At 33.2% G+C, this 25,199-nt stretch overlaps 1 protein-coding gene across 1 annotated transcript; it reads right to left on the reverse strand.

The window, feature by feature from the left end:
- Nucleotides 1-19,852: 19,852 nt before the first annotated feature.
- LOC148566140 (uncharacterized) lies at nucleotides 19,853-23,317 on the reverse strand. The gene is made up of 4 exons (XM_088487400.1): nucleotides 23,041-23,317; nucleotides 21,987-22,768; nucleotides 21,203-21,276; nucleotides 19,853-20,072 (listed from the first exon to the last, which is right to left on the reverse strand). Exons 1-4 carry the CDS (start codon nucleotides 23,315-23,317, stop codon nucleotides 19,853-19,855), a joined length of 1,353 nt encoding a protein of 450 aa, XP_088343526.1.
- Nucleotides 23,318-25,199: the final 1,882 nt, after the last annotated feature.

Raw genomic sequence — 25,199 nt, forward strand, 5'->3', positions numbered from 1 at the left:
TAGCCCGACCCGCCTTTTTTGGCGGGTTTAGCGGATCGGCCCAACGAGTTTAACCCGTTTTGCTATCACTACAAATACAGCTATTTATAAATAAACACACAAAAAATAAAATAAAATACATCAGTTAATAGAATTATCAAAATATATAATGCAAATCTCAAAAAATAATGAACTCATAAACTAACCAGAATGATTTTTGATTCTTCAAGACCAAAAAAGAGGTCCAAGATCTGTATCTTTAGCAGCTGTTTATCTTTTGAGTTTTGCTGCCTATCTAAAATTGTTGATTTAAAATATCTATGGCTATACACTAAACAAGTGCATAAGAAAAGAAACCAAGTATAAATAAAGTTTTAATTTATAAATACAACAACCAAATTAAATTAAAGCATGTCCTAGCTAGCTACTTAATAATTAAATTCTATATCAAACTTTGAAAATTGAATATGTGAACCACATTTGCTCTTCGAAAGTATATGTTGTGAAATAAAAGATATATATAATAGAGATGTACAAATAGAAGACTCTAGTATTAAAATAATTAGCCCAATAATAATTTATATATATATAATAATATTATATGTTGTAATGTGTATATATATACAAAGATACAAAGAAGTATTAAAAATAAAGAGAGAGAGAATCGCATCTGTTTATTGTTGCAATCTCAATATAATAAAGATGGTTAATATTGCTATTAATATTATATGTAAAGAGTAATAGAAAATAGAATTTAAAATACTTATAAAATAAAAGAAGAGAAAGAATTGTAGTAGAAATATAAAGAGAAGAGTATTTGATTGTAACATAAAGAGAGAAGTGATTTTATTATTTGCTTGTGTTTCTCTCGGAGGCAAAGGCCTCTATTTATACATGTACGAGGGGGATCAATTTCAACATTCATTAATTATTATTCCTTCTTTGAGAATGTGAGTACTGCATGGGAATGGGCATCCACGTCCTATTCTTATCTCAACACTCCCCCTTGGATGCCCATTTAGGATTATTGCCTCATTAAAACCTTACTAAAGGAAAACCCTGTGGGAAAAACCTTAGTGAAGGAAAAAGAGTACAATATCCCTTGTGATGGGGACTGCCTCATTAAAAACCTTGTCAAGAAAAACCCAATGGGAAAAAACCTGACCAAGGGAAAAAGAGTACAGTCTCCCCCTCTTGCCGACATCATTTAAAGTCTCGAAATCGGCGCATTCCAATCTCATGTACCAATCTTTCAAAGGAGGATTTTGGAAGTGACTTTGTAAATAAATCTGCCAGATTGTCGCTTGAGCGGATCTGTTGCACATCAATTGTCCCTTGATTTTGAAGATCATGAGTGAAGAAGAATTTGGGGGGAAATATGCTTTGTTCTATCGCCTTTGATGTATCCGCCTTTAAGTTGAGCAATACATGCTGCATTATCTTCAAACAGGATAGTTGGAGCTATCTTATGATCAATCAGTCCACACGATGACAGAATATATTGAATCAGACTCCTCAGCCAAAAACACTCGCGACTAGCTTCATGAATCGCCAGTATTTCAGCATGATTAGAGGAGGTTGCTGCTATCGTCTGTTTCGTGGACCTCCATGATATAGCTGTACCACCATATGTGAACAGGTATCCTGTTTGAGATCTCCCTTTATGTGGATCAGACAGGTATCCGGCATCTGCATAGCCAACTAGTTGTGACTTGGATCCATAGGGATAAAACAATCCCATATCAACCGTTCCATGAAGATATCGAAAAATTTGTTTGATTCCACTCCAATGTCTTCTGGTTGGAGAGGAACTATACCTTGCTAGTAAATTCACCGCGAATGATATGTCAGGTCGCGTATTATTAGCAAGATACATTAGCGCTCCAATGGCACTAAGATATGGTACTTCAGGACCAAGGATATCTTCATTTTCTTCTTTAGGACGAAATTGATCCTTTTTCACATCCAAGGATCTTACGATCATTGGTGTACTTAATGGATGTGACTTATCCATATAAAATCTTTTCAAGATTCTTTCTGTGTATGTTGTTTGATGAATAAAGATCCCACTTTTTATATGCTCGATCTGCAGGCCGAGACAAAATTTAGTCTTTCCAAGATCTTTCATCTCAAACTCTTCTTTTAGAATTTTTATAATTGTTGGAATCTCTTCAGGAGTCCCAATGATATTTAAATCATCAACGTACACAGCAATTATAATGAACCCAGATGTAGTTTTCTTTATGAAAACACACGGGCAGATATCATCATTCTTGAATCCGTTTTTGGCCAGATACTCAGTAAGACGATTATACCACATTCGTCCAGATTGCTTTAGACCATATAAAGATCTTTGCAATTTGACTGAGTATAACCCTTGCGAATATTCATTGGATGGTTTGGATATCTTTAGTCCTTCAGGGACTTTCATATAGATATCCCGATCTAATGAGCCGTACAAATAGGCTGTTACCACATCCATTAAATGCATATGCAGTTTATGATATGCAGATAAACTGACCAAATAACGCAATGTTATCGCATCCACTACAGGGGAATACGTTTCTTCATAATCTATACCGGGCCTTTGTGAAAAACCTTGTGCCACAAGTCGGGCTTTGTAGCGCACAACTTCATTTTTCTCATTTCGTTTTCTCACAAATACCCATTTGTATCCAACAGGTTTTACATCTGCAGGTGTACGGACTACAGGTCCAAAGACTTCACGTTTTGCAAGTGAGTCTAATTCAGCCTTCATGGCTGCTTCCCATTTTGGCCAATCATTTCTTTGTCGACATTCTTCGACTGATCTTGGCTCAAGATCCTTACTTTCATGCATGATATCTAATGCCACATTATATGCAAATATTTCATTGACAATTGTCTTATTTCGGTCCCATTTCTCTCCTGTAAAGACATAATTTATCGAGATCTCGTCATTTTCACAATTTTCAGGTACCTGAACGTCTTCTGGCGTTATATCAGAATTTTGGACAACTGCAGGTATCTTTACTATGTCTTTTTCAACAGGAATCATATTTACCTCTTTTCTCTTTCGAGGATTTTTGTCTTTGGAACCGACAGGCCTGCCACGCTTCTGGCGTGTATTTGCTTCAGTGGCTATTTGTCCTACGGGGACATCAATTCGAATTGGGACATTTTCCGTCCTGCCACGCTTCTGGCGTGAATTCGCTTCAATAGCTACTTGTCCTACTGGGACATCAATTCGAATTGGGGCATTTTCCGCTGGTATATAAGATTTGGTTATCCTCTTTGTATCGGAAAATGCATCAGGCAATTCATTTGCTATTCTTTGCAAATGTATAATCTTTTGAACTTCTAGTTCACATTGCGCTGATCGAGGATCTAAATGCATCAACGATGATGCATTCCAATTAAGTTCCTTTTCAGGAAGCTTATTCTCTCCCCCTAATGTTGGAAATTTTGATTCATCAAAATGACAATCCGCAAACCGGGCTTTAAACACATCACCAGTTTGTATCTCAAGATACCTCACTATAGAGGGAGAATCATATCCAACATATATCCCCAATTTTCTTTGGGGTCCCATTTTGGTGCGATTAGGTGGTGCAATGGGAACATATATCGCACACCCAAATATTCTTAAATGGGAAACATTTGGCTGCTGGCCAAAAGCTAATTGCATAGGAGAGAACTGATGGTAACTCGTTGGCCTCAAACGAATAAGTGCTGCAGCATGTAAAACTGCATGCCCCCAAACCGAGGTTGGGAGATTTGTTCTCATAAGCAAGGGTCTAGCAATTAATTGGAGGCGCTTAATAAGTGATTCTGCTAACCCATTTTGTGTGTGAACATAAGCTACTGGATGTTCAACACTTATTCCATTAGCCATACAATAAGCATCAAAAGCTTGGGAAGTAAATTCACCAGCATTATCAAGACGAATTGCTTTAATTGGATTTTCTGGAAATTGTGCTTTTAATCGAATAATTTGAGCCAGTAATCTTGCAAACGCCAGGTTGCGAGAAGATAATAAGCACACATGTGACCATCTCGAAGATGCGTCTATCAGGACCATAAAATATCTAAAAGATCCACATGGTGGATGAATAGGTCCACATATATCACCTTGAATCCTTTCTAGGAATTCAGGGGACTCAAATCCAATCTTTACTGGTGATGGCCTTAAAATTAATTTCCCTTGAGAACATGCAGCACAACAAAATTCACTAGATTTAAGAATCTTCTGGTTCTTTAGTGAATGTCCATGAGAGTTTTCAATAATTCTTCTCATCATGGTTGTTCCCGGATGACCCAATCGGTCGTGCCAAGTTATGAACTCATTTGAGTTAGTAAACTTCTAGTTTACAGTGGCATGTGATTCAATTGCACTAATCTTGGTATAATACAACCCAGATGAAAGTGAGGGTAATTTTTCTAATATAACTTTCTTATTTGAATCATGAGTTGTTATACATAAATACTCATGATTTCCCTCATTCATCGTCTCAACATGATATCCATTTCGGCGAATATCTTTGAAACTCAACAAGTTTCTCAGAGACTTGGTAGATAATAGTGCATTATTTATTATAAATTTTGTTCCTCCAGGAAACAAAATTATAGCTCTTCCGGAGTCTTCTATCACATTGCCTGAGCCAATAATAGTGTTAACATATTCCTCTTTTGGCACAAGATGGGTAAAATATATATCACTTTTGAGAATAGTGTGCGAACTTGCACTATCCGCAAGGCATACATCTTCATTACATATCCTTGCCATTCTCTTCAAAAACAAATAATAATAAAATGAGTAGTATGCACAGTTAAATTGAATACTTGATCAGAATTATTTTCTAAGAAACACTGTACATAAAATAATGTCATATACCAAAATTTTATTTTAAAATTTGACACAATTAATAATTTCAAAATTCATAAATATTAATATTTCATTATTTATGTACATCACATTTGAAACTTAAATACATAGAAAATAAAACTTTAACAATAAATTTTTTACATTATTTATTTACATAGATACTTCACAATTTCACATATTAAACTATTCCATCATTGATCAAATGGCCAATATTTCCTTCAGGGTCCTCAAAGAAATCAGATACATCATAATGAGTGGTAGAGTTCTCAGCATCATTTGAAACAAAATTTGTTTCCTTTCCTTTGTCGTTCTTTTTCAAAGATGCCTGATAAAGATCGACTAGGTGCCTTGGGGTACGACAGGTACGTGACCAATGGCCCTTTCCACCACAGCGGAAACACTTCTCCTCGGTTGATTTATTCTGCCCGATATTCTTTTCTTTGTCCCACTTCTGGTGAGATCCTCTCTTTTGAACATAATTCTTTTTCCTTCCATAATTTTTCTTGTTATTAAAAGCTTGCCATTTACCTCTTCTGGGGTAATGATTTGCCGCATTTACTTCAGGAAATGGGGCGGCGCCAGTTGGGCGTACTTCATGATTTTTCAATAACAACTCATTGTTGCGTTCGGCAACAAGAAGGCAAGAAATTAACTCAGAATATTTCTTAAACCCTTTCTCTCGATACTGCTGCTGCAGGAGCACATTCGAGGCATGGAAGGTTGAGAAAGTTTTCTCCAACATATCATGATCAGTTATTTTTCCCCCACACAATTTCATTCGTGAGGTGATCCGAAACATTGCAGAATTATATTCATTTATAGATTTAAAATCTTGTAAACGCAAATGCGTCCATTCATACCGGGCTTGAGGAAGTATCACCGTTTTCTGATGATTGTACCTTTCTTCAAGGTCTTTCCAAAGATCTGCAGGATCTTTTAATGTAAGATATTCATTTTTCAATCCTTCGTCAAGATGACGACGGAGAAAAATCATGGCTTTGGCTTTATCCTTTTGGGATGCATTATTTTCAGCCTTAATGGTATCTCCAAGATCCATTGAATCAAGATGGATTTCAGCATCTAGTATCCATGATAAATAATTGTTTCCAGATATGTCAAGAGCATTGAATTCAAGATGAGAGAGTTTTGACATAATGAAAATTTGTTACCTGAGTCTTCCTAAAAATTTGATCAGAGTCTCGTGCTGATAACATGTTGTGAAATAAAAGATATATATAATAGAGATGTACAAATAGAAGACTCTAGTATTAAAATAATTAGCCCAATAATAATTTATATATATATAATAATATTATATGTTGTAATGTGTATATATATACAAAGATAGAAAGAAGTATTAAAAATAAAGAGAGAGAGAATCGCATCTGTTTATTGTTGCAATCTCAATATAATAAAGATGGTTAATATTGCTATTAATATTATATGTAAAGAGTAATAGAAAATAGAATTTAAAATACTTATAAAATAAAAGAAGAGAAAGAATTGTAGTAGAAATATAAAGAGAAGAGTATTTGATTGTAACATAAAGAGAGAAGTGATTTTATTATTTGCTTGTGTTTCTCTCGGAGGCAAAGGCCTCTATTTATACATGTACGAGGGGGATCAATTTCAACATTTATTAATTATTATTCCTTCTTTGAGAATGTGAGTACTGCATGGGAATGGGCATCCACGTCCTATTCTTATCTCAACAGTACAGGCATTTAATGAGATTTGAATTAGAAGTATTGTTCACATACATGTAAATACCGAATTTCTATTTTACGCAATTTCTAGAGTAAAATTTGTTCTCTACCTTTTTTTATGGCATCTAAAATGCTTTTTATGCTATAAATTTTATCATCTGATTCAATCTCTATGACACATTTTTATCCAAAGTGTACAGTATATTTTTACTAATTTAATAAAGATAAAATAATAAATTATATTTAACAATTCTTAACATTATATACATGAATAATAAAATAAAATAAAATATTTAATCACTAAAAACAAAGCAGTGACCATATAGAAATTATACTAAAGAAGTTGAGAGAGAGGAGCTAAGTATTAATATACAGTAATTATACTAAAGAGTGATGATAGAAAAAAATATTATTCACATATAACAAAATTTTTGGATTTTATTTTTTAAAATAATTAATCTCAAATGAGTAGAAAAAACTAATATACAAAGATCTCTCTATTAATAATAATCTTTTACACATTGCATCTACCCACAAAGATATTAAATAATTTAAAAAACCTTCAATTACCAAAAAGAAAAAGAAGCAAACTATCATTTTTTCATAAATTTTAGTACTACTTGTCCCATATTTTCTACTATGATATACTAATATTTTTAAATTTAAGTACATATTTAAACCTGAAAAACATAAAATAGAAAAAGAACTTAAACACAATTAAACTAATAACTTTTAAACATTCACGACTAAGAATAATGTTTGGAAAAATTATTTATAATTATAAGGGTCAAGGTTGGTGATCCACTGCTCTGTCTACTAACTATGCAATATCATTTGTAATATTAAAATACCTAAGTAAAAATATAGTAACTCAAGCATAGGTTGAAAAACAATAACAATAAATAATAACAACTAATGTCAGAATCCATTTCACAATTAAAAATAAAATTCAAAATTCCATCACCTCTTTATTATTGTCGATTTACTCGAATTTTGACTTATCAAAATCTCCACTCTCATTCTAATACATCAAAAAAGTTCAACCATAAGATTAGTATGATAAATTACAATATAAGAGAGAATCACAACATTAAGTTAAAGTAATCACCAATCTTTTGTCGTCGGCCTTAATATCCTTCTCATATGCTAGTTTATTCTTGTCAGTATTTACTTGGTATAGTTACTAGAAAACGATAATAATAACAAATAATAGAATAAATCATAAAACAACAACTACAACAAAAAGTAGAAATAATCGTTATATGGAGAAAAAGATAATAAAAGAGGAAACATTTTAAGTGCACCGGGAGTACCGGTGCACCAGTTGTTTTAATCGTTGATCTGAATTATAAAAAATATATATAATATATATTAATTGAAATCAACGATTAAAATAACTGATGTACCGATACTCTCCGGTACACTTAAAATGTTTCCAATAAAAGAAAAGTAAAAACGAATTTGCTTTGTTCAGAGCATGACTTCCATCTGATACCATCAGCCGCCTTTTTTATCTAATCGGAATTTAAGAAGACATTAATTAGTCAGAATATTAAACAACATTAAAATTTTGAATTTTCAGATGAAAGAAGAAAACCGATAACAAAAAATAGGGGCCTGCTACACATACAAGTAAAAAGGCCGTACAAGTTTTACAAGTTATCAGCCCAAACTTCATTAACACGCGCATTAACTCATTTTGAATGGAGCGTAACTACACGCGCCCCACTCAAACGGTTTCTCTTCGTCTTCTTCTTCTTCTTCTTCTTCTTCTCTTCTTCTTCTTCGTCTTCTTCTTCTTCCTCTTCCTCTTCCTCTTCCTCTTCTTCTTCTTCGTTTTTTTTCCTATTTTCATGGTTTCTGAAATTCTTCTTATTCTTCTTGCTGCACGTTCTTCTTCCTCTTACTCTTCTTCTTCTCCTTTTCTTTCGTTTCTGCACGTTCTTCTTCCTCGTTTTCCTCTTCTTCTTCTTCATTTACGTCTTTTCTCTCTGTTTTCTCATTTTTTTTTTCGATTTTTCATGGTAAAATCGTTTTTGAAGAAGAAGAAGCAGCATAAGATGAGGAGGAGAAAGAGAAAGAGTTCTGAATTATGCATAAGATGTACTTCAACGAATTTTGGGTGTATTTTCTTAAATTCTTTGGGTGTATTTTCAGTAACCCTTTGGGTGTATTTGAGTGATATCTGACTGATATCTATGGGTGTATCTGACTCATATCTATGGGTGTATCTTACTGATATCTATGGGTGTATTTTTCATTTCAGAAAAAATGGCAAGCATTACAGAAATACACCCAAACGATTACATAAAATACACCCAAGAGATTACAGAAATACACCCAAACGATTACATAAAATACACCCAAGAGATTACAGAAATACACCCAAACGGTTATAGGAATTCACCCAAACGATTATAGAAATACACCCAAAAGATTACAGAAAATACACCCAAAGGATTTAAAGAAATACACCCAAAATCATGCATAATTCAGAACTCTTTCTCTTTCTCATCCTCATCTTCTGCTACTTCTTCTTCTTCAAAAACAATTTCAAAGCTTGATGTCAAAAAATAATAGAAATCGAGAATAACGAAGAAAGAAAACAGAGAGAAAAGCACGTAAATGAAGAAGGAGAAAGAGAAGGCAAGAAACAAAAGAAAAGAAGAAGAAGAAGAGGAAGAGGAAGAAGAACGTGCAGCAAGAAGAAGAAGAAGGTGTAATGAAAACGTGCCGTAACAGTATGTGGAGGAACTAACGTCAACGACGAAGAACAAACCATTGAGAAAGGAGGAGAAAAGAACGATCGAAAAAGAAGGAGAAGAAGAAGGGATGTAGCGCGTCGTACGTGGAGCAGCGCGTAATTTGATTTTATTGTTTAATGAACTTGTAAAGCATACAAGCCCTAATGACTTGTATGCAGAGCTTTTCCCCAAAAAATAATCTTTGATGATGAATACTTAGTCAATTTAGAACTTTCGTATTAATAAAAAACTAAAAGTTATATATACTCAAATGTGTTATGACTTATGTCTGCAATGATAGTTTATTCATATCTATTTTTGTCTTTAAATAATTTTTTACATACAACAAAAATTAAAAAAATATTATTTTAATTTTTAATATTTAAATTAAATTTTTATTTTATTTTAATTCTTTGATCAAAATATTTTTTTAGATATCTTTTTTATTATTTTTTATTTCGCTTATTATTATATTATTTTTAATCTCAAATCATTACAACTATTTTATCACAATTGCACTTTTATCGCTACCTAGAATAAAATCATTAAATCATTACGGAGGAAAAGAATTTTTTTTAAAAAATTTAATTTTGACTAAAAAATTAAAATTAGACGAAATAACATATTTAGAATAAAATATAACGTTTTAAAAGTTAAGAATAAAATTAAAGACTAAAACAGTACTTAATAAAAAAAAAAAACCAAGAAACAATAGTTCAAATATCATAATCTTTCCATACTCAATTAAGAAGTTACGGATTCGAGTCTCCATATCTTCGGTAAAAAAAAAAAATAATAAAAAAAAAAGAGAAATAAAAAAAAATCAAAGACAACTTAATTATCCAAGTTAACTGGCTAGTCTCTGAATCACATATAATTGAACCTCCGAGTCCCTATCTCAGCGAACTTTTGTACTCTTCTAATAACACTTAAATCCACATACAGCAAAAATAATGATAGAGACTCATGCAAATATATATTATTGAAAAATTATTTAATTTTTTAATTTGTGTGTAGGAACTGGATAATATATATATTAATTATAATTATAAATTATGTTATTTTATATTAAATAATTTATATAACAATGATTTTATTTATTGTCATAAATGATAAATTGAATAAATCATAATTATTTTTTATTTGGAATTAAATGAGAATAAAAGCAAAGATATTATTTTTATTTGGGCTAGAATTTAATATGTGTTGTGTTTAAATATAAATAATGATTTCAGGTTTCGGTCTTTAATAATACACCAAAATTAGTTACTTCGGTTACTCTTTTTCTCATCAGAAGAGATACAATTCAATTCTATTAGAGATACACAAAGTTTTTCTCAATACAAAAAGACTAATCCATCTTAAAAGCTTTTAAAATAATAAAATTTTATCGATGATTGAAATCTCTTATTTAAAATTTCTTAAGAGACTAATTTAAATATCTATTAAAAAATCTTTTAATGAAGTATATATATGTTTCGGTCAAAAATAATTTTAAGATAAATTAAATAATCTTTTTGGAGATGGATCAGATAATATTGTCCACTTTCAAAATAATTCACGTTAACTTTTTTTTTGAATTTATTACGGCCATTTTTAAATAATTATCTATTATATTTATAGTAGTTTTTTAATATGACATTGTGCTTAAGTATTTTTCTTTTTTAAAAATTAACTAAAATTATAGATATAATTTATTTTCAACTAACTAGTTTTTTGGATGGGAATTCAATGGCGGTTGTCATAGAAAAACAATGTAACCCAACGCCTCTAAAGATCAGATTTTCTGAGGAGGCTAGAAACACTCTATCTGAACCCTACAAGGAGGTTACTGTAATTAATGTCCTTGAGAAGTATTTCAGTTATATGGCCTTGGTGCATAAACTGAAAGGTGTATAGAGGTTTAAAGGAGGTTATAGAGTCTTAGATGTTAGTTTCAATTACTTCTTAGTCAAATTTGATCTCAAGGAAGACAAGGAGAATGTGTTATTAGGGGGTCCATGGATAATGTTAGGGCATTATATTGATGTCAAGTCATGGACTCTGAATTTTAAACCATGTGAGGCATTGTTTGGGGACACAATAGTTTGGATATGGATTGCAGGGTTGAGCATATGATATTATCATGAAAAGGCCATTATGCGAATTGCTTTGGTATAAGCAAATCCGTCAAGGTGAATCTCGCAACCAAGTCGATAGAGAGAAAAAATTTTGCTAAGGCTTATGTACAAATAAATCTGGGGCTGCCAGTTGTTTAGCGAGTGGTTGTCGACAAATTTGAATATAATGTGGAGTATGAATGTATGCCACTGATATGTGAGAAGTGTAATTGTTTCGGGCATATAGCAGGAAAATATATCACACCCATGATTCCTTCAGTGGATGTGGATGTACAGGCAAGACCAACTGTTCATGAGAGTCGTCCTGTGAACCAGAATTAGCAGATTTTTGAATTTGGAATTGCACCCATTAATGCTGCGGAAGTAGCGAAAAAGATGCAGAAAACTACGTTGCATGGGAAAGTGGATGTGAAGGAGTCGTTGGATAGAGAAGAGGGCTAGACCAAAGTTGTTAGAAGGGTAGAGAAAATTGGGCCAGAAAACTAAAGCCTAATAAGCGGTGGCTAAAGGCTTGACATCCCCTGTTTTTAGACACCAATTGGGCTGGGTGGGTGGCCCGAAGGAGGAGAGAGAGACTCGCGACAAGGCTGGGTTGAGTAGCGGGTTACCTTCCTCTTCTCACCAAACTCCATCGAAATCAAGAAAAACATTCAACGGCATGTCTATAGCTGGGTCTTTGACTACCCTTACGCTCAAGAATGGCCACAAGAGACGCAGACCGGCATCACTGCAAAACTCGCTGGTGCACCAGAACAGTGACGGCGCGCCGAAATAGCAGCAACAAGATAACACGCCGACGGTAGCTTCCGTTGCAGTGGGGAGCATTCCTGAGCAGCCATTTGTGTCAAGAAGGCAAGAAACATGAGAGGTTGCTGGTCCTTCATCAGTCCACTAAGGGTCCACTACTAAGGTTGGTTCCATTTATACCCATTTATTTTTATGGATCATTTAGATATGAATTTCTTATCTTGGAACATTAGAGGGACTTCTAACAAAATGGCCCAGGTATATTGCAAAGAGTTAGTTTGTAAATTTAGTCCAACTTTTTTTATTCTTTATGAAACTCATGTGCCTTTTGAGCGAATGAAACTCTTTTGGAGTAAACTTGGTTATCATGATATTGGAATTGTGGAGGCTAGAGGTCACAATGGGAGAATTTAGATGTTGTGCTCTAATTCTATGCTGATTGTCAGAATGGTAGATATGGTTGACCAATGTATTAGTTTTGAAATCTCTGCGGGCGGTGTTTCTAATTGTAGTGCTATATATGTTAATCCACATGTCCATAGGCAAATGAGTCTGTGGAATGATTTGATCATGATTTCAAATATGATTCAGGGTCCTTAGATTGTGTTAGGGGACTTTAATAAGATTCTGATGCAGAGTGAGGTTAGAAGAGGAGCTTTCAGTCAGGCTAGGGCAGAGGTTTTTACGAAGACTCTGGCAAACTGCCGTTTGTTTGATATGGGGCTATTGGAAGAAGTTTTACTTGGTATAGAAAGGTAGAGGGGGTTTGCAGGTTGCGAAAAAACTGGATAGAGCTGTTGTTAGTCAGGAGTGACGGTTATTGTTTCCTGAGGCTTATAACGAGATTTTGGTTTGTCTTCATTCTGATCACTGTCCTTTGCTCATCAGATGTACACCGATTGTGAAAAGCCAAGAGCGATTTGAGACCATTTAGATTCCAAGCTACATGGATGACTCATCCGCTTTTTAGCAATATTTTTTGTGCAGCTTGGAATAAAGGGGCCCCTAATGTTGTTAGAAGTTTGATCGAAGTGCAGAAGGATGCTCTTCTTTTCAATAAGAAAGCCTTTGGTACTGTGTTTGTTAAAAAGAAGGAGTTGGAGAGGCAAGTGAATGATGTTTAGATTTCTCTTGAGAGTATGGAGGATCCGGGGTTAAGGGTAAAAGAACAAAGTATTCATGATGAGCTAAATACTATCCTTCTCCAAAAAGAGCTCATGTTGTATCAGAAATCAAGAGAGCAATGGGTTCGATGTGGTGACATGAACACTAGTTTTTTCACTTGCAAACGATCATCAGGCAAAAGCGGAACAAGATTCATGGACTGTTTCTAGAAGATGGAACTTGGGCTACTAAGCTGTAGGAGCTAGAGAAAGAAATGAACTCCTTCTTCCAAAAGATCGTTCGATAAGAGAGAATATTGATCTAAATGCTATGAGAGAATTTTCCAGTCTTTCCCTTAGTAATGAGGCCTGTCAAAGGTTGATTGAACCAATGGCGTTGGAAGAGGTGAAAAGAGTTGTAATGACCATGAATTCTTTCAAAGCTCCAGGACCAGATGATTTTCAGGCCATATTTTATAAGGAGTTTTGGAAATCTCTGAGCTATGATGTGTGGGGTTTAGTCAAGAGAGCCTTTGAGAAAGAGATTCTAAATGCTGCAATTTTCGAGACATACATTGTTCTGATTCCTAAAGTTGAAGCTCCTACTTCCTTAAGAGATTTTTGTCCCATCAGTTTATGTAATATTTTTTACAAAATCAACACGAAAGTGCTCGTGAACAGGGTTAGATCCTTTCTTTTGGAGATCATTCGCCCGCTTCAGAGTGATCTTATCTCAGGAAGAGGTACTATGGAGAACATCATCATTGCGTAGGAAATTATGAGTTTCATGAAGAACACTAAGTCTAGGAAAGGGACTATGGCCTTTAAAATTGATTTGGAGAAGGCGTATGACAAGGTGGACTGGAGGTTTCTTGAAGCTTCTTTGGTTCGGTTTGGCGCTACTATTCATTTTATTATGGCTTGAGTGACGTCATCTTCTTTTTCTATTTTGTGGAATAGTGATAAACTCCAGAGCTTTAATCCCCAGAGGGGTTTGAGATAAGGGGATTCCATGTCTCCTTATCTCTTTGTGCTTTGTATGGAGTGTCTTACTTGTTTTATTGCCCATCGAGTTTCTCAAGGCTCGTGGATATCGGCGTCATTTTTCATATATGTCCCAAAAATATCCCATTTGATGTTTGCTAATGATCTACTATTGTTCTATAAAGCTACGAAAGCTTAAGTAGAGGAGGTTATAAAATGCATGGACTTATTCTCCAAAGCATCAGGCCTGCGAGTGAATTTTAGTAAGTCTAGGGCTTAATGTTCAAAGAATATTTCTGTGAGAAGGAAGGAGATGCTCTCAGAAGTCTCTAGTATTCGTTTTTGTCAGTACTTGGGAAGGTACCTAGGGGTTAATATTGGGCATGAAAGGTCTTCCAGGAGGACGGCTCAAGAAGTCATTGAGAAAATTCAGAACAAGCTTGCTAGTTGGAAGGGGTGTCTGCTGAATAAGGTAGGAAGACTTTGTTTAATTAAGTCAGTAATAGATTCTATTCCGGTCTATAACATGCAAGTTACTCTCCTTTCGAAGTATGCATGTAAAAAGATTGATTCACGGATGCGACAATTCTTATGGAGAGGTCATAATAATGGGAGAGGGTTGCCATTGGTTAAGTGGGAAGTAGCTATTACTCCCAAAAAGGCAGGTGATTTAGGTGTAAGAGATACATAATGTGCTAATCTAACGCTTCTTGGCAAGTTGGTTTGGGATTGTTTCAATAATAGAAACAAACTATGAGTGCAGATTGTGATGCAAAAATACCTCTAAAATTTTGAATTACTTTGGTGGTAGTCATGAATAGAATGCATCCGCTATTTGAAAGAACATTCTTAAAACATATGAGGCTCTTAAAGATGGGTTTACGTGGAATATAGGGGATGTGCAGCAATTCGTGTAGTATGATGAATGGACTCCATTTGGAAGACTTTGTCTTGTTCCTTATGTTCACATATCTGAGTTGGAATTTGTAGTGGCTGATTTGTGTCGTGATGAATCTTAGGTGGTAGATACGCTTGCTACGACAATTCCTCTTGCAGTTAAGGAATTCATTTGCGGCCTTCTCTATCCAAATTCGTCAAAACTGGATTTGGGGTGGAGTTAATGGTCTGCAAGGCCAAAAGGGTACAATGCAAGAGAAGGTTATAGTTGGGTGTTAAAGCATAAAGTAAATTGGAATGAAAATAGTGATTGGAGCTGGCTTTGGCATTTAAATCTTTTGGAAAAGATCAAATTCACTATGTGTCTTGAGCTTCATAACGCTCTCCCGATGGAGGCTTTCCGATTCAGGCGCCATCTAGCTAGTTCGGATTTGTGCCAAAGATGTAATGCAGCTCAGGAGATAATTGAACATTGCCTGCGGAACTGTGTTAAATCCAAGAGTCATTGACAAATGTTAGACCCTTGCTTTATTGACTCGTTTGAAGGAACCTCCGTTGAGACTTGGTTTAGAAAGATCGTGCCTGGTAATGAGGTTCTTTTTGGGGCTGGAGTCTGGTGGTTGTGGAAACATAGATGTAATTATGTTCTCAATATTGGGAATCTTTAGACGGATCACAAGGTAGTTGCCCTTATCAAAAGCACTGTCATGGACCTGAGACTTTATATGCACCGGTGTTCTTCCTTCAACACCTTACTTATATCACAAGATAGTTGCCCTTATTTATTTATTTTTTTCTTCTTCCCAACATTACAAGTTCACCCCTTACCATCTACTATCAACTTCTACGGACCACCATCAACCACCATCGTCAGCTAAATGCTGCTAGCTGTCCACCACTGTCGGCCACTCTAAACCTAAATTTTTTTAACTTTAAATTATAAACTATAAATATAAAATTTTAAATCTTTTAAAAAGTGAGAATTAAAAATTAAATTTTCGATAAAAAAATTAACTAATATAGATGAATTAAAAGTTAATTCTTTATACTTATTTAAAAAAAATTAAAAAGATATTTGAAAAAAACTTTTTTAAGTTTAACCCATTTTTCAATCTATTAAAATTCATCCAATGTAAAACTAAATTTTTAAATCAGATAATCCATTTTTATTATGAAAATTACTAATATAGGGAACCAAATCTACTGGGGATAAAAAATTAACTAATATATAATAATTAAAAGTATTATTGTGTTTGTCTTGTCTGACCTTTGATTATTATTTATTTTTCTCGAGACACTTTTAACACATTTTTTACCCTTGGGTTTGATCTTGAATTTATTTAAAGAGAAAGAAGTTTGTCTAATATTTGACCAAGCCAGCATTATTAGTTGAGCTAAGTCTATCTATATTATATTATGGAATAATTACTAAGAATACATTTATTGTTAGGAGTAGTGAAGCACAAGCAACCCATTCTTTTAGATATAGCTAGCTAGGTATATGATGTAGGCTTTTTTGTTAATGGCTGATAAGTTTGAAATAATATTCGTTATGTTATACAATCGTCAAAGGCATTTGCGTAATAGAGGCAATATAGTTGGCCATATTTTTCCAAACAAATTTCATATCTAGAATTTAATTAACTTGCAGCCACTAGTAGTTAAGGAAAATGAGAGTATAGTTTTTGATTGATCATGCGTTGCATTGGTTTTGTAGAGAAAAGATGTGTAATATTATGATTTCATCATAACACATGAATTAGTTCTTATAAATATATAGAGATAAAGAGGTGTAATTATTTTCATTAATTATTGATTAGGAAAAGGCTATTTTCTTTTAGCTGTGTTTTTGTACATTTGTCGTGTGAATTCTACTATTTATTAGAATATTTTGCATTATCGTTCAACATAATATATATTGGTAAGTTAAATTCAAATATTTTTATGGACTATATTTCACTTTTTTTATTTTACTATTTATTATCGTAAGAAATTGCATATTATCACAGTATCACTTCCAGAATTACTCCTATTTTGTTTGATTTTTTAAATTATCCTCTATTTTTATTATCTTGCTTTTCATACTGATAAGAGAACTAGAGAAAGTTTAACATTATTAATTAGAGAGTAGTAATATCAACTTTCTATAAAATATAAGTTGTTACCTATTTTCATGAATATTTATTTCACTCTTATTATTAGAGTGTGTTTGTGGCTTGAACTGAAAGCAAAGTGGTGGTTAGAGGTCTGATTCAAGAAGCACATCATGTGCCTCTCAAACAACTTCATCAAGAATTCGAACCTTGCTCTGCCATAAGTGGAAAAGTTACCCAACTAGTATGTGTGATTTATATAATGTGGGGGGTGTCATGTGTTATAATAATAATAATAATAATAATAATAGTAATAATAAACTAAATGGAGTTTAAAATTTAGCAGATATTCTAAATCAATTTTCATTACTCAACGTCCTTTTGTAAATCGAATTAATTGGATTCGATTTAACTATATTAGCAATAATGATTCGATTTATTACTTATATAGCTTATTGATATTTTTATATTAACTTTAAAATATAAATGTCAATAAAAATATACTCCTTATATATTTAAATTTAAATAAAATATCAAAAAAATTAAAACGAATAAGAATAGAAATCCAACTTTTGTTTTTTAATTCAAATTCCAGAAAATCTACATTTTTATAAACTTGTGAATTTAAAATAAAACAACAAACGATTTCTTAAAAATCATTACTTGAACTTTTAATATTAAAAAAATTAATATAAAGTATAGCTCTCCAAGGTAACATAGGAGTTAAAACTTGAATTTTTCCAGAATAAAAAATAACGGATAGTTATACAATATAAAATGACCAACTATATTTATACAATATATAATTTAATAAATAATTAAAATACTATATCAATTAAATTATCATTTAATTTATGAAATTAAGTATTATTTAATTATCAAAGCATAATGTTATCAAAGCATAAGTTTTATACTTAATTTCACAAATCAAATGATAATTTAATTGATATAATATTTTAATTATTTCTCAAATTACATATTATATAAATATAGTTAGTCATTTTATATTGTATAATTATTCGTTACTTCTGATTCTGGAAAAATTCAAGTTTTAACTCCTATGTCACCTTGGAAGGCTATACTTTATATAAATTCTTTTTTGAAAAAAATTCAAAACGGCCCCTGACAATTACCTCGAAAGACAACGAGGCCCTTAACAAAAAAAAAAAAAAAACCCAACCCGATCCCTGAGCTTTACTTTTATGCATGGGACTAATTAACTCCTGTGTCAAAAAGAGTCAATGTTATTTTTTTTTCACAGGAGCTAATCAGTCCCAAAAAAAGATCAGGAGCCGGATTGAGTGTTTTTTTTTTCTTGGAGACTTCGTTGTCCTTTCGAGATAATTGTCAATGGCCAGATGGGGTATTCACTCATTTTTTTTAACATCAAAAGTACCGGTAATGATTTTTTATATGCTAATAAATCAAAAAATAATTTTTAATGAATTTTTAGAAATCGTTTATCGTTCCGTTTTAAATTCATAAGTTTATAAAAATATAAATTTTTTAGAATTTGAACTAAAATACAAAAGTTGAATTTTTATTCTTACTCATTTTGATTTTTTTAATCTTTTATTTAAATCTAAATATAGAGTATTTTTTATTGACATTTATGTTTTAAAATTAATATAAATTAACTTAAAAATAAAAAATGTGAATAAGATGTATAAGTAGTAAATCGAATCAAACTGATTTGATTGCTTAATTCGATTTACTACTTCTGCAGTATATATATAGTAAATCGAATTTAGAATGTAGTTGATTCGATTTACTACTAATATAGCTAAATCGAATTTAATTGATTTAATTTATATAAAAATGTTCTAAAATAAATATATAATAAAATTAATTTAAAATATTTTTATAATTTTAAATTTTATTCAATTTATTAGTGGGCATTACCTAATAATAATAATAATAATAATAATAATAAAGGGGGGAAAAAAGAAACTGAAAGCAAAGTGCTTTCCCCGTGTAAAAATTAAAGTGCTTTTTTTACGTGTGGCTACGTGTCACATGCATGATACGACAATCATGAATATCATGTCATATGGGAAAATGAGATCATATATCTTTTTGAAAAAAAAATGATATGTTTGATGGTGCGAGACTCTGAGAAATAAAAATAATATCGAATTGGCCAAAACCTACGCAGTTTGAAATGAATTAAGTATCATTTTGGTTTCTAAAATTTAAGTAAAAAATTTTATTTATTTTCAATTTTTTAATTTAAATTTATTCCTAAAATTTAATTTAATATTAAAATTATTTTTTGAATTAAAATATCCTTCTTTTAACAACCCTTTTTCAATAACCTTTTTTATTAAAATATTTAATTTTTCTTTTTTTTTTTCATCCAAAATTTTTGTTTTTGCTTCTACAGATAAAATAAATTTAAATAATTTTTTTATTGAGAAAACAAAATATCATCAACAACAAAAATTTTTGCAGCACCAGCAACAACAATAGAAATTTCAAAACAAAAGCCGCACCACTAAAAAACACCAGCAGCAACAACAAACAACCAGAAATAAACAAGAAACAAAAATAGAAACCCAAAAACTAATACCAGAATAAAACCAACGACAGACGGTGGCAAACAAGGAAATAACAAACTAGAGGAGCCGAGGAGGAGCAAAAACAGTGACGGGGTGCGTGACGTCCTCCCTCGCCGATCTGCTACCGTCGACGTCGGACACTGGCGCAGGAGCAAAAACGGCAACGCGACGCTCCTCCTGCACCGATCTGTTGGCGTCGACATCAGACACTAGCGCAGGAACAAAAACGGCGACGTGGCGTGCAACGTCCTCCCTCGCCGATCTGCTAGCGTCTCCCCTCGCTCATGGAAACACTAGCAGTTGAGCAGAAACGGTGACAGCAGCGCGTGACGTCCTCCCTCGCCGGCGTCATCTCCACCTTCCTCTTCTTCCTTCTTCTTCTTCTTTTCCCCCTTCTTCTTCTTCTTTCCCATGGTTCTTTCTTTCTCTCAACTTCAAACACTCTTTTTCTTATCTTTTTTTTTTTTTATTTTATAATTCTTTTACTAGGGATAATTTGATCCAAAATTTTAAGATTTAAATAAAAAAACGATTTTAAAACTAAGTTAAACATTAGGAACGAATTTAAATGAAAAAAAAAGTTGGAGATGAATAAAATTTTTGGCTTAAACATAAGAACCAAAATCGTATTTAACTATTTTGAATACAATAAAAATGTAAAAGGGGAATTGAAAATCCTAGAGAACAATTTTGTAGTGAAACCAACGAAGAAAAAATTAATCAACAGATAATTCTTGAATAAAGAAGATTTTTTGAGAAATATGAAAAACAATGAATTCTATTGAAAATGTAAAAAAAAAAAAACACGCTCTCACTCCACATTTGCATTCCCCACAGCTATTTATAATATCCACTAAACAGTTCTCTCAATACTCCCCCTCAAACTGAGGCACGATTTGTCTCAAAGTCGCAGTTCGAACCTGTATTTCTGAAACAAACTCAGAAACAATGGTTTAGTTAAAGAATCGGCCACCTGATCTTGAGAGGGTATATTAACAACATAGAGAGATTTTTTATTTACTAAATCCGTTAAAAAATACAAATCCAGCTCAAGGTGTTTACATCTACTATGCAAAACCGGATTTGCAACCAATAGACAAGCACTCTGATTATCATAGAAGATGGTTGGTGACATAGTTTGTGGGATTCGAAGCTCTCCCAGAAGCTGCTGTATGGACATTAGCTTAGTTTGTGCAGCACACATTGCCCTATACTCTGCTTTATTACTGCTCCTGCTCACCTTTGTCTGCTTGTTACTCTTTTATGAGATCAGATTGCACCCAAGATAAACACAAAATCCAGTGATTGATTTTCTATCATCCAGATCTCCACCCCAATCAACATCTGAAAAAGTCAACTATCTAAAATTAGTAGATTTAGAAAATAATAAGCCATGATCCACTGTACCTTTCACATATCTCAGAATTCTTTTTACACTCTTCCAATGCAGCAATGTTGGTTGATGCATAAACTGAGATACTCTGTTGACAGTAAAGGCAATATCTGGTCTTGTCATTGTGAGATATTGAAGTATACCAACTATTGATCTATACAGTTTGGGATCATGGAAAGGTTCCGAGTAATGAGCTAAAAGCTTTGGGCTGGACATTATTGGGGTAGGTATCGAATTCACAGTCTCCATTCTAGCTCTCGAGTAATTCAAATGCATATTTGGTTTGTGAAACCTGGACACTACCTGTAGACAAGTATGAAGCTTCCAAGCGTAAAAAATAACTAAATTTCCCCATATCCTTTAACGGAAAAATATTGTTCAATTGATAAGTTAATTTATCTAATTCTGCAGCATTATTACCAGTAACAATTATATCATCTGCATAAACTAACAAGTAAATCACATTAGAATAAAAAAATCTAACAAATAAAGACACATCAGATCTGGTTTCTTTAAATTCAAACTGTTAAAGAGTAGTAGATAATGTTTTATACCAGGTCCTCGGTGCTTGCTTTAGACCATAAATGGCCTTGTTTAGCTTGCACACTAGCTGTTCACCCTTTGTAGAGTATCCCTAAGGTTGCATCATGTATATTGTCTCATTTAAGGTGCCATTGAGAAAGGCATTATCAAAATCAAACTGTCTCAATGGCCAACTTAATGAGACAACAATAGTTAAGATAACTCTAATGGTGGAAGGCCTTACCACTGGACTATAAATTTAATCATAGTCTATACCTTCCACTTGATGAAAACCTGTCTAACAAGTCTTGTCTTATACCTTAGAATATCACCTTTAGCATTTTTCTTTATAGCAAACACCCACTTACTTCCAATAATTATGGCATTAGCTGGTGGTTCTGTTAATTCCCATGTCTTGCACTTCTGGAGAACAGCAAACTCTTTATCCATTGCCTCTCTCCAGTAAGAACATTGTAAAGCTTCAGCCACAGTTCTTGGAATATTGTGTAGTAGATCAGTTTGTTGAATAGTCAAGGCTTTTAGTTTGAACACTCCAGATTTTGATCTTGTTGTCATCAGATGAGCATTTGTTGAAGAAATGGAAGGAAGGCTAGTTTCAATACCACTAATAGGAATCATGTTCGGAGGAGAATTGGTATGAGATGCTGAAGGTGGGTGACATTCTGAAATTCTGATCTCCTCATTCTTATGAATAGAAGTACTGTCATCAGTGTCCAAGCCTGAGTGAGAAGGGGATGCTGTATCATGCAATGGTCCACTTGTAATTTGTAATCCAGTGTCTGAACCTATACTCAAAGACTTTGTAGCTTGATTAGATGAGGACATTGATGGCGGAGTTGAATCTATGATGGTAAATGCAGGGGCCTTAAGCTGGCTGCCACTATTTGAATTATTCTTGGACGAATCATCACTGCCCAAGGTGTCAGAAAACAATTTTTGATATGACAAAGTATGCTCATGAAACAAAACATGTCGAGCCATATAAATTTTACCATTTTGTGCCATACACTTATAGCCTTTGAAATTTGAATCATATCCTAAAAATAAACATACATCCAAAAATTTTAAAGAAGGTATAATCTGGTTGATGCTTAAAAAGAACCTCAAAAGGACTTTTGTTATTAAGAACTGGGGTACGAAGTCTATTAATGACATAAACAGAACTCAAAAAAGGCATCTTCCCAAAAGTGCATAGGCAAAGAAGTTGTAGCTAAGAGGGAGAGACCCACTTCTGTAATATGCCTATGCTTTCTCTCAATACTTCCTTGTTGATGATGAGTATAGGGGCATGATTTTCTATGATGTATACCTTCAGTTGCAAGAAAATCAGTGAAAGCATGTGACATAAATTTCGTTCCCAAATCCGTTTGTAAAGCCTTTATTTTCTGTCCAGTTTGATTTTCTATAAATGTTTTATAATTCTGAAAAGCTACTAAAGACTGAGATTTATTAGTGAGTAAGAAAATGCATGTGTATTTAGAATGTGCATCAACAAAAGAAATGTAATATCTAAATCCACTTTTTGATATTACAGGAACAAGCCCCCAGATATCCACAAAGACAAGTTCTAAAGGTGTCATATACATAGTGTCATTTAAAGGAAAATGCAATCTATGCATCTTAGCTAAAGGACAGATTTCACATACATGATTAGCAGCAGAACTATGGCCCAATCGTTTATGTCATAAATCCACGGTGTTATTCTGATTACATTTGGAAACAGGATATGCATTAGAATCTAAAGACTAATTAGGTAGCTGTGTAGTAGTAGTATAAGCACTAGAATACTGAAATCTAGAACTAGATAGGTTATCAGGGATCGGTACTGAGGTATTAGACAAATTTTTTGGTACTCGAAAGTTATCAAAAGAGTAAGTGCCATTTCTAGACATATTTTGTAGGAGAAGTTCTCTGGTATCCTGATCATGAATAGCATAATAATCAGGCCAAAATTCAAAGTAGACATGATTATCAGCTGCGAATTTAGAAACACTCAATAGATTTTGAGTAATTTGTGGTACAAGAAGTAAGTTCTTTAAACGAAAAGCAATATTTGAGGAGGAATAAAAAAGAATTGAAGAACCAGAATGAGTTATTGGAATACCTGACCCATTACCTACAAAGAGCTTATCATTATCCGAAGGATTTGGTGATGCTGTGAGGAGATTTCCTGGATCTGAAGTGACATGATGACTCACTCCTGAGTCCGGTAGCCAAGAAGCTTCACTTACTGAAGAGGAATAGGTAAGATATGCCCTAGGTTGCTGAAAATTGGAGGATGGAGGGGGGTGATTGTGTATTACTATATGGAATTTGCATTGATGTAGAGTTGGTTGTGGAATTAGGCTGAAAAGCAAGATCAAAACGATGGAAGCAGTTCCACACAACATGTCCTTGCCTTCCACATAATTGGCATTGAGGACAATTTTGGGTGTATCCAAAACATCCTCCACGATTACTGCGGCCACCACGGCCTCTTCGAAAGCCTCCACCTCTTTGATATTCAAATGATGAGGAGGATCGAATATAATGAGCTATAGGCATACCTACATTAGGTTTCTTGAACTTGTCCAGCATATCATTAAACACAAGCAGATAAGATTCAACCTCTGCAACCTTGAAGGTTCCAAGCCTTGACATTACCGAACCAATGCATACAGTGTAATCTTCATTAAGACCATCGATTATTGCTTGTATGTGATCTGAGTCACGTACCTCATATCTGAGAGCAAAAAGGGCATCAACCACATTCCGAATCTTGTTCAGAAAGTCAGAAACAGTTCCATTTTTCTTACATGATTTGAGTTGGGATTTCAAACTCTGAATCGTGAAGCAGAAGCATCTTCAAAGTATTTTTCAATTCTTTTCCGAACTTCATAAAATTGTGAGAGATGAATTACTCTGTTCTTGATGCTGGTAGTCATTGATTCTACAAGCCAAGTAGTGAGAGTTAAATCTTGTAATTTCCATGTCTTGTACTTCGCCGATTCAAATTTTGTTTTGGTCGCTTCATCAGTCACGAACTGCGGCGGAATCTTGGACCTGTATAGATGATCTTCCATTGAGAGGCTCTGAATTATTAACATTGTTGTGTGTCTCCATGTGCTATAATTGTCTTGAGTGAGTTTGTCTGAGATAGGTGAGAAGGTCTTCTTGGAAGAGTCAGAGAGGATAATCTCAATGACAAAGATGAACAAGATTATAGGCTTTGAATACCATAAAAGGGGAATTGAAAATCCTAGAGAACAATTTTATAGTAAAACCAATGAAGAAAAATTAATCAGCAGATAATTCTTGAATAGAGAAGATTTCTTGAAAAATATGAAAAACAATAAATTCTATTGAAAATGTAAAATAAAAAATACGCTCTCACTCCACATTTACATTCCTCATAGTTATTTATAATATCCACTAAACAGTTCTCTCAATAAAATGATTTAAATATATATATATATATATAGCTGTCAT

The sequence above is a fragment of the Arachis ipaensis genome, chromosome B5 (genome assembly GCF_059453495.1).
Source record: "Arachis ipaensis isolate K30076 ecotype BB chromosome B5, ASM5945349v1, whole genome shotgun sequence".
NCBI lineage: Eukaryota > Viridiplantae > Streptophyta > Magnoliopsida > Fabales > Fabaceae > Arachis > Arachis ipaensis.